The sequence below is a fragment of the Gouania willdenowi genome, chromosome 8, assembly GCF_900634775.1.
Source record: "Gouania willdenowi chromosome 8, fGouWil2.1, whole genome shotgun sequence".
Lineage (NCBI taxonomy): Eukaryota > Metazoa > Chordata > Actinopteri > Blenniiformes > Gobiesocidae > Gouania > Gouania willdenowi.
Window position 1 is genome coordinate 19,261,787 of NC_041051.1, and position 9,860 is coordinate 19,271,646.

Sequence of the window (9,860 nt, forward strand, 5' to 3'; positions counted from 1 at the left end):
TGTGGGACGTCTCCTCTCGCTGAGAGCGACACACATCCCGGGGATCGTGAATGTGGGCGCGGAGATAAAAAACGCGCAGCATGCAATGTCTTTCTCTCTGCACAGCACGGTTGCTCCCCTCGACATACTGGCGCACGCTTGGCGTGCTTCTCTACGCATTCCCCTCAATGGCTCTGAATCGTCCCACCCTGCACAGGGTGACAGAATGCGGCCATTCTCTGATCCTGGTGGCTCCTGACTTGCCGGCTTTGCACTGGTTAGCGGAGATTTATCAGCTGCTTTGTGCAGCTCGCGGGTGGGAAGCACGGTTTTCCATCCACGCCCAGAGAGTCTGGTGCTGTAGGCTTGGCCCGAGTGACGCAATCTGTCTGCCGTAGGGTTATCACGGGTCGTGATCTCTACAATACAGAGCGCTCGGGTCCTCTCCACTAGATCTCTTAATAACTCTAGGTGGAAGGTGTTTGAGGACTGGTGTCTCCAGGGAGGCCACATTCCTTTTCAGTGCATTGTGGGTGTGATTCTCTCATTCCTGACAGATGCAAAGCCTTTTCTACTGTGAAAGTGATTGCCGCCTGTCACGCGGACTTTGCAGACAAACCAGCGAGTCAGCATCCAATGATATGCCGGTTTATGAAGGGTGCGCGCAGGCTCCTTCCCGTGTCCAGATTGGTGGTTCGTGCGTCAAATCTGGCGGTGGTTCTGGAGGGTCTTAAAGGACCTCCGTTTGAACCGATGGGTGAGACGGACCCTTAAAGCTGTTTTGTTGCTGATTCTGGCTTCGGCCACAGGAGTCAGTGACATTCATTCCCTCCTTTTATAGGAGGTGGGAGGTTCTCCCATCAAACTGATGTCCTTCACCGGCCAATCGGGATTGGCAAAGTGAAATAGGTATTCTGAGGAATGTAGCAGAGGCGACATCCTGTAGCGAGACATCTCACTCATATTACTCATAGAACCGGGGTTATGAAAGTAATCTATAGTTTCTGGTTGCTCATCTGAAGAATGAGTAGTTTTAACTTCTTTATTCCTCTGGCTTTGTGCTCACAGCTTACTGTAAAAACTCGATAGACAGTCAGTGGTACTGCTTTGATGACAGCGAGGTCTCCACAGTGGCTGACGATGACGTGTGTCAGCAGACGGCCTATATTCTGTTTTATCAGAGGAGGACGGCCATTCCATCGTGGTCGGCCAACAGCTCTGTAGCAGGTCTGTAATGTTTTTATCCGCTTGCTTTCGATGTTTGTTGTATATCTGCTTGATTATGTATGCCCTCTAATTATTGATAAATATGTTTTTAGTTCTCAACCCGTTTCTGATAAATAATTAAATTACTAAAATTTGGAGCTAAATGCCTTGCTTTCTCGCAGTATTTGGTAAGGACATTTTTATCATTGTGGAATGTAATTTCTCTATTGCCAGGCTCTACCAGTTCGTCCCTGTGTGATCATTGGATCAACAGGTTGCCTGGCAGCAGGCCTGCCAGTTTGGCCTCCGGAGCTTCGTCCAGACGCACCTCTTTGGCTTCATTGGCTGAGTCGGTGGAGTTTCCTGCAGAACGCAATGAGGATGATGGTGAGGCAGAACGTTGATTTGTTCACAATCACACAGTAATTGTATTCGTCATTTTTATATATAGATCAATACTAGAAACATTAACGGTTTCACAAAAATCACAAAATGTGAGATTGTAGGGCTGGGTGAAATGGAAAAAATCTCATCTCAACGTTTTTTCTAGCGAGACACTGGGAGGGGGTCGCCAGATGCCTTCAAGAAACTAAGAATATTTTCTCAACAATGTGAACAATTTTTTTCCCTTTTTCTGAAACTACACGCACACCAAACTTGCCATATTTTAACCTACTTTCATCACAAATTTCAATGCCTTTTCTGCAAATTTTTTTCACTTTCAAGACATTTTTGGCACTTTCCACCACTTTTCCCCACCTAATGTTGCATATATTCACCCATTATTGTCATGTTTAACCGCTTATTTTTTGCCAATTTACCCACATTTAAGATTTGTCATGTTTAAACTAATTGTTCTTACTTTTTAAATTGCATTACCCCGACCCCCTAAAACAAGTATTTTAATATAAGATAAGCTAGAAAAACGTGTATCAATTTAGGTGATATTCTAAGTTTCTATATCGCCAAAATAGAAAACTCAATACATCTCGGATCTCGATATATTGCCCAGCCCGACTAGATTGTTTTAATTTTATTATTAGGGATTTTGATCAATTTACCTCATTTCAGTTAAAAAAACACAAGACTGGTATTAATATGTTGGTCTATAATGTTTTTAGGAGGTTTCTCTGTTCGCCCGTTTGTGAGAAGCATCCAGCGGCAGAGCTTGTCCTCCAGGTCATCCATTGCCAGCCCATTGTCCTTCAGTGAGAGTGGGATAAAACCATCCTGGTCTCTCTCAGCCAAATTGCACATGCGGTCCAACTCGCCCTCACGTTTCTCGCTGGATTCTCGCTGTTCTCCCCCACTGGAGAGGATAGGAGAGGCGTGCGATGACAAGGTTTCTACTTCCTGTTTTGGCAGCTACAGCAGACACGAGAGATACTTTGGCAGCAGGACTCCTCTGTCTATCGTGGAGAGCAACGTCAGTGACCAGGAGAGCAATAAAAGGTTCATGGACATGATGTACTGCAGGGCTCCCACTCCGGTCGACAAGCGGGGCACCAAAAACGAACCAACGGAAAACAACAATCAGATCACAGCTGTAGACCAAAACACACTACCCACCCAAGCCACTCCCTCCAAAGAGCAGAAACGGAAAAGCAGCATGGGAGGATTAGCCTCCAAGGCTGAAAGTGCAAGCTCCTTTAAGAGCAGCTCCAGCAAGATGGAGCTAGAGAAGAGCTCCAAAAAACGCCTGTGTGCTACCCAGAAGGCCACTCCCTCTGAGTCGTCTTCCAGTACGCCTGTTAAAGGCAAAAAGATTAGCAATACTAAAGAGAAGAGTTTAAATGCTATGAAAAGCAGCTCCACGCCCAGTGGAACTCCAGTGAAAACAAAGGATTTATCTCGACCTGAAACGTCTACGCCTCAACATAAGCAATGTTCCCGCTCCACAGCTCAGGCCTCAGCTTCTCCCGCTCTGACTGCCAAGAAGACCCCCACTGTAGTTGAGAAATACTCCTCCAGCTCTAGGAAACGCCTGGTCGAGAGGAGCTGCAGCAGAGACTCCATGCTAAGCAGCCCTCTGGTGGATAAGGTCCGAGGCAGCGCCACAGCTTGGACGCCGCTTTCTAAGAACAGTGAAAGTAACCGAATGGAGAAGAGATCCGTGAGGAGCTCCAGCAGCAGCTCCTCCGTCACCAGCTTGCGCTCACCCAGCGCGTCCAACAGGGAGCTGCAGCGAGGCAGCAAATCTGAGGAAAAGGGCCTGTCTTTCTTCAAGAGCGCCCTTCGACAAAGGGAAAGCCGCAGGTCGGCTGATTTAGGGAAGAGCTCCCTGCTCAACAGGAAAGGCTCGGACAGGACATGCAAGCAGAATGGACAGGCCAAAGAGGTAGGCACTGGTAAAGACAAGAAAGCAGAAATCGTGTCTTCACAGATCTCAACAGACACTCAAGAAGGGGAGAAAAAGCCAGAGACAAAGGAGTCCTCCAAGCCTCCCAGCTCTCTCAGTCGCACCCTACTGAGTGTCGGCAAGTCCAAGTCTTCCACCTCTGAAGTCAGCAGCAAGTCCCTCTCCAATGGAAAGAAGCCACTAGAGAGGATGACGTCTTCCAGAAAGCTCTCATCAAGCATGCAATCGCCTGCGCGAACAGCACAGAGACCTAAATGACATGTCAGTGGTTCATCTGATGAACAAACACCATGCAGCTAATTTCTTTGTGCCTAAGTTGTGAGAACCAGTATTTCACAAACACGTTTTATGGTATGGATTTACGCATCTGATCAGATTGATCAGATTTAGAGATGGACGTATCCATGTCCAGTTGGAAGCGTTTTTACTTGTTATGCATGAAGTTTGTAACATCATCTACAAACGTGGGTGCAAAGACTTAATGTGTCGCCAACAAGGAGATATTTTTAAACTTGCGTGTGTGTATAGATCAACAATTATGATACACTTTTTGGAGAGCTGATGCTTTAGTTGTAACGACATAAGTTGTCGGGGCCATTTGCCGCTAAAACTGCTTGGATTTGTGTGCACTGCACAGAATAATTTCCATTTTAGTTGACTGGACATGTAGCATCTTTTAGAGTGAAAGATGGAAATTCTAAGAGATCAATCAATATGAAAAACTTAGATTTCTATTTATTTTGGTGGTTGGTTGTTTAGTGTTAAGTGGGCTGGCTGTTGATGCATTAAATCTGTTGCTTCCATCCGATATTTTAAAGCAAGAATACATGGCATCAAAGTTAGCCTCTGGATAAAAATGCTGTTTTATCATTTTTAAATTGTTGGAGGTTGTGCACGAGTAGAGACTTACAGCTGCTACCCTGATCATTTTTTAATTAGATAAAAGTAAAAGTAAAAACACCTCTATGCTTCCGGTTATGGCACACGTGTCAAACTCAAGGCCCGGATTGTATTTTAAACATCCAATTTGCAGGGTAAAATAAAAATGACAGAGAAAACACGACTCATTGTGTAAATTACCAAATAATGTAGTTGTGGATATCTCAGTAGGACTGCAAAGGGGAGTAAAATATCTGGCACATTTCCACAGGAACTTAAGATCAGCAATTTTGACAGTATTTAAAAATAGAAACCTTTCATGGCAAAATTAACCACAAATTGACAGTAATTTTACATCATTGTCTCATATCCAAACAAATATTGGCATCCATGCAAAATAATACATTTAAAAAAAAGAATTTTACAGTTATTCAAGTAGACAAATTCAATGAAACTCAATATTTGCAGTTTCCCCATGCTTGTGTAACACAATTGAAGTCATTTTTACTTTTGAATTGTTGGAATAAACCTAGTTTTTCTATAATCCTGCCCAATTATCAAATTATTTAACAAAGTTTATTTCACCTATTGCTTGGATATTGTTGGTGCCTTGTATACTCTACATACCAGTACATGATTTTATATTATGTATACATGACCCACTTGGGATCAAACTTGTCCATATTTGGCCCCTGAACTAAAATGAGTTTTGACACCCCTGGCTTCACATCCCATAGTGCAGTGCACGAAAATGTCAACAAACGAAATGTTTACAGTGGAGGTGAAAAAAAGCCTCAACAATCCTAACCCGAGTAAATGTTCGATTCATTAATCAATGGTAAATACAGTATGATTTGATCTAATAAATAAATGATCAGGGCAACAGCTTTAAATTTCCTTTTGTGGAAATGTTTGGGAAACACTTACAGGGTGTTACTTTTAAGGATTAATGCATCAGTTGACTTTACATCCACGCTGCTCTCAGATATTAGGAGATAGTCACTGGGTTGTTACAGAGATCGGAAGAATATGCGTCGACTACACAGCCCCAAAATACAACAGGGTGTCAGATTTAGAATTGGGCCACGCATTTTCAATATTTTTCCAGCACATTAAGAATTATTTTTAATAGAAATGTATTTTTATTAGATTTTTTTTTCTTTTTTTCTTGATATTGATGTTTTGAATGAAACCCTTTAGAGTCTACGCATATATTATATTTAGATGTGTCTGTACAGATAGAAGAAAAAAAAAGAGTATATAAGGTTTCTTTATGTTTCCACATATTTGATGAGTTGAATTCAAAGCGCCTTTCAATGCTGTAGATGAGACAAATAATTGCCTTTGGCAACATGCTAGTCTTCTACTGTATGCATCACTGAGTAGGAATGTGTTAGCACTTTGTATAGAGGACGTAGCCTGCTATGTATAATGTAACTGTTACATATAATCTACCAACATATCGTACCGTAGATGAACTGGCCTTAGACTTGAACTGGTGAAACAAAGGGTACATTGATCTCAGTGGTTCAGGGTTCATTTTCTACTCGTGTGTCTCATTCGTTAAAGCTGGTGCTGGTGTTTCTAACTGGTGCGTAACACCCCGTTCACTACTGTGACCTCTCTGCACCTGTGGGTGGGCTGGACCATAACCTGTGGTACCTCTGTGGACACACTGCACCATTTTCTCTTTTCTTTAGCCATTCATATGACTTATGTATGTTCTTTCACTTATTCATGGATGTGAATGTTTCTGAGCTGGTGGACTCTGGTTTGTCAGCTTGGTCACAACGTATCCATCAAACTGGAAATGAGCCACTTCATCTCTCATCTTGGCATTCTTTATCAAAAAATTGTTGTTGTACAGCTTTATTAATACAGGAAATACTTGGATTTGAGATACTAGCACAGTATTCAAGTTTTAAAATATTATTCTAACAAAAGTCCTTTAATTTGGAAAATACTGAATTACTGCCCAGTGCAAGCCGTTATTTCTATAAACAGGTTAATTTCACAATGTGCATATTATTCATCCCACACAGACTGATAGTTTTTGAAAACTGACACAAATGTGCTCAAGGCATTGGGTAATCTGCAGGGTTAACTGTCTTAGAATCCTCTATTTATGGATGAATGATCTTTTTAGCAATAAACCAGCACAACTTTAATATCTGTGTGTATTCTGCACATGTTAATGCTGTTTATTCTGCTTTCATTTGCTCTTAAATTTGGCAATAATTGGTAACTTTTGGTGCTCCAGTAAAACAGCCTAAAGATTGTGAGATATTAGAATTTCCTCCATCTGCAGTGTTTTTATGTAAATTCACTTTTCTTTGTCTTGTTGGCCTGTTTTCAAGTGAGGAATCGATTCACTGTGGCTGGAGTTCAATTTAGTGCTGAGTCATGCTGTTACACTTACTGGTTTGTCCATTCATCTGTTTGCTGGATTAACTGTTTCTACAGCAGATAATCAGTCAGAAGGTTGTAAGTCCAGGTCAAAACACTCAAACTGTAGCTTTTCCACGTGTGTGTGTGTGTGTGTGATGTATGTGCCATTAGACGTGGATTTAGTAGAAATTTTGATGAAACTATTTGGCATTTCAAAGCCAAAGAACAAATGTGCTTTTTTTGTTGCCATTCATTTCAAACAGTTCAGCAAATCATTTTCAATCTACATAAATGTTGAATGTTTAACGATTTAGGTTGTTCTGCCAACATTGTGCCCCCCAATCCATTCGATTCAGGGTGAATGAAAACTAAAGCAATGTCCAGTCCTGCTCTGCATTTTTTACTGCAGTTGCTTGTTTTCTTTTCTTTTTTTAAATTTTTTTATTAATGTGTCCTCAATGTGCACAGAGAATGAATACTGAATGCAGTATTGCATGAAAACGCTAATGCATGTTGTTTTTTTTTTTATTAACTATGCAACATTTTTGCAACTGTGTAAGTAGAGAACAGTGCATGGCTCATAAATGCCATGGTTTCATTTGCACATAATTCTAATAGATGGAACTTGTAAAATGTTATATATTAAATCTGTATATTGAATAATGGAATGTTTAATGTCACATTTGATTCCAGAGTCTTAACATTTCATGTTTTGTTTTTCAGTTTAAAAAAAAAAATGTATTATGAAATGTTGAACACCAGCGGTAATAACACTATGTATTCATATTCTCTTAGTTGTGTCTCATTGTGTGTGTTCTGCGACGAAACCTTGCATTCGTTTGGCTTGTGAAACCATTAGTTTCCATTATTTTCAGTTAAATTGGACATGTGGTCAGTCTGTAATAGGATCTTAATTAATATGCAATAAGAGATGGAAAAAGTATAGTTTTATAGTTCAGTGATTTATAGACAATTGCATGAAAATGTGATTTTTTTTTTTTTTTTTTAATGCCACATCTGTTTTTGTTATGTTTTTATAATATCAGTCAAACTGTTGGATCCTTAGCGAACAATCTGCAGAAGCGTTAAGATTAGAAACTGTTTAAATCAGATTGTGTTTAATACCTGGATTAACGTCCAGTGCTGAGAATATGAAAAAAGTGCTTATTACCTCGGTGAGACGTTAGTGAGCCGTTTTTTTATTTTTTATTTTATTTTGTAATTTAGGGAAAACGAGACAATTCAGAGACTTTTTCCAAAGCCTTAATCAAAGAAATGGATACAGCAGAAAGGAAGACGCTAAGGCATGAATGTTATGACTCACCTTTATTCAGCTCATATTGAACACTGCAATGTAAATGCACAGCATGCTCATCATTCTGCTTTATGTTCTTTTACAACTTTGTAACATCGAAACCATTTTGTATAATGCACCATGTTGCATTATGCAAGTATTTTTTTTTACTGTAGGAAATGTACTCTGTTCTGAGGTTTTTCTTGACATTGTCTGAAAAGACCAAATGCTTTGTTTGTATCTTTATTTCACATTACAGCCTCTGTTCCAGAATATGCCTGCTGTTTTTTTTTTTTGTTTTTCAGTCTTTGAATTCTTCCATGTTAATTTATTTGATTTTTTTTTAATTTTTTTTATTTTTTATCATACATGCACTTTTATTTCTTTTCTTCAGTGGACAATTGTGTATAAACTCTCAGTTTACTCATTAAAATTGCAAATAAAAAAAACCCCAAACACAATCATGCTAATCTTGTGTTTATTATAGGAGTTTCCCAATCGGGTATCAGAAATCAGCAATTCAATGATTTTAGGGTTAGGTTCTTGACATGATTAAAAAGTGCAACAGAAAACATGCAACAGCTTAAAAATCAATGAGAACATTTAAAATCAGCAGTAAAAACATCTAAAACCTGTGATGTCCTGTTTCAGACTCCGCTTCTGCATTTCTATCCAACAGCGGACAGAACTAAACACTGACGGCAAACAAAAATAGTGAACTTGAAATGATATTTAGCATTTCAAAAGTATATATATTTATTGGTTTTGATGTTATTTTTCAGGGTCGTCTAATTCATTTCTTTTTTTTTTCCTTTTTGTAAATTATTCCTATGTTTAGGTTGTACTTCAAAAATACATTTTAGGTTTTATTGTATTTATTAACGTTATTATTATTATTACTTTTAATTCAATTGTTGAATATTCTTATGTTTAAGGTTGAAATGTATGTAACCCCTTTGTTAATATTTTACTGTTTGACTATTGTTCTGAGTATCACTTGATAAACTCTTCTAACAATGCGATACAATATCAATGATAAAGTGTCATATTTGTGCTGATATAGTTTAGTGGATTCATCTCAGTATCAGCCAATACTCATACCTGCAATATCGGAGGAGAAGTGGGAAAAGTTGGATCACCACAACTTAAATTATGCATATATGATGCTTTGCTCTTCTAACCACTAGAGGGAGCTTTTCTCCAACAAATTTAAGGATGGAATGCAAACTAGTGAAGTGCATTGTACCAGTTTGACACGTTGTAAATAATGGTTTAAAATCCCTTGGTTAAGAAATATTAGTTTTTAAACTGTCACATATCAAAACTGTTATAGACCAGACATGGGCAATTGGTGGCCCTCAAAGTAAATACACAAAATGACTCCAAACATACACAAAAAGACAACACAAACAAAAAAAAAAAACAAACAAATGCACAATGTCTCCATATTTGCAAAATTACAACAAAAATACCCACATTTGACTTACACAAAACAGCAAAAAAAAAAAAGAAAAAGTGAAATGAGAGGAGAATATACAAACACAAGACAACAAAAAAGGTGCAAATGACCAAAAATACTATACTGTATTTATGTTCAGATCAGTCATTGTTCTAAATGCTGACAATGTTGATAATGTGGCCCTCAGATCAGACAATCATTATTTTCTGGCCCCTCTGGGGTAATAGTTGCTCATCTCTGCTATAATAGACCATGGCAATTATCACTTGACGTGATCTTTTCTTTTTCTTTTATTT

General features: G+C 39.0%; 1 protein-coding gene across 1 annotated transcript in view; it reads left to right on the forward strand.

Annotated features, from left to right (window-relative positions):
* Window positions 1–8,566, forward strand: part of usp31 (ubiquitin specific peptidase 31) — a 33,195-nt gene extending 24,629 nt beyond the window's left edge. Inside the window, exons 14-16 of the mRNA XM_028455488.1 lie at window positions 1,048–1,206; window positions 1,420–1,572; window positions 2,307–8,566. Of these exons, the coding sequence (XP_028311289.1) occupies window positions 1,048–1,206; window positions 1,420–1,572; window positions 2,307–3,802 (1,808 nt within the window). The 3' untranslated portion in view covers window positions 3,803–8,566. The remainder of the gene's footprint in view (window positions 1–1,047; window positions 1,207–1,419; window positions 1,573–2,306) is intronic.
* The last annotated feature ends 1,294 nt before the right edge of the window (window positions 8,567–9,860 follow it).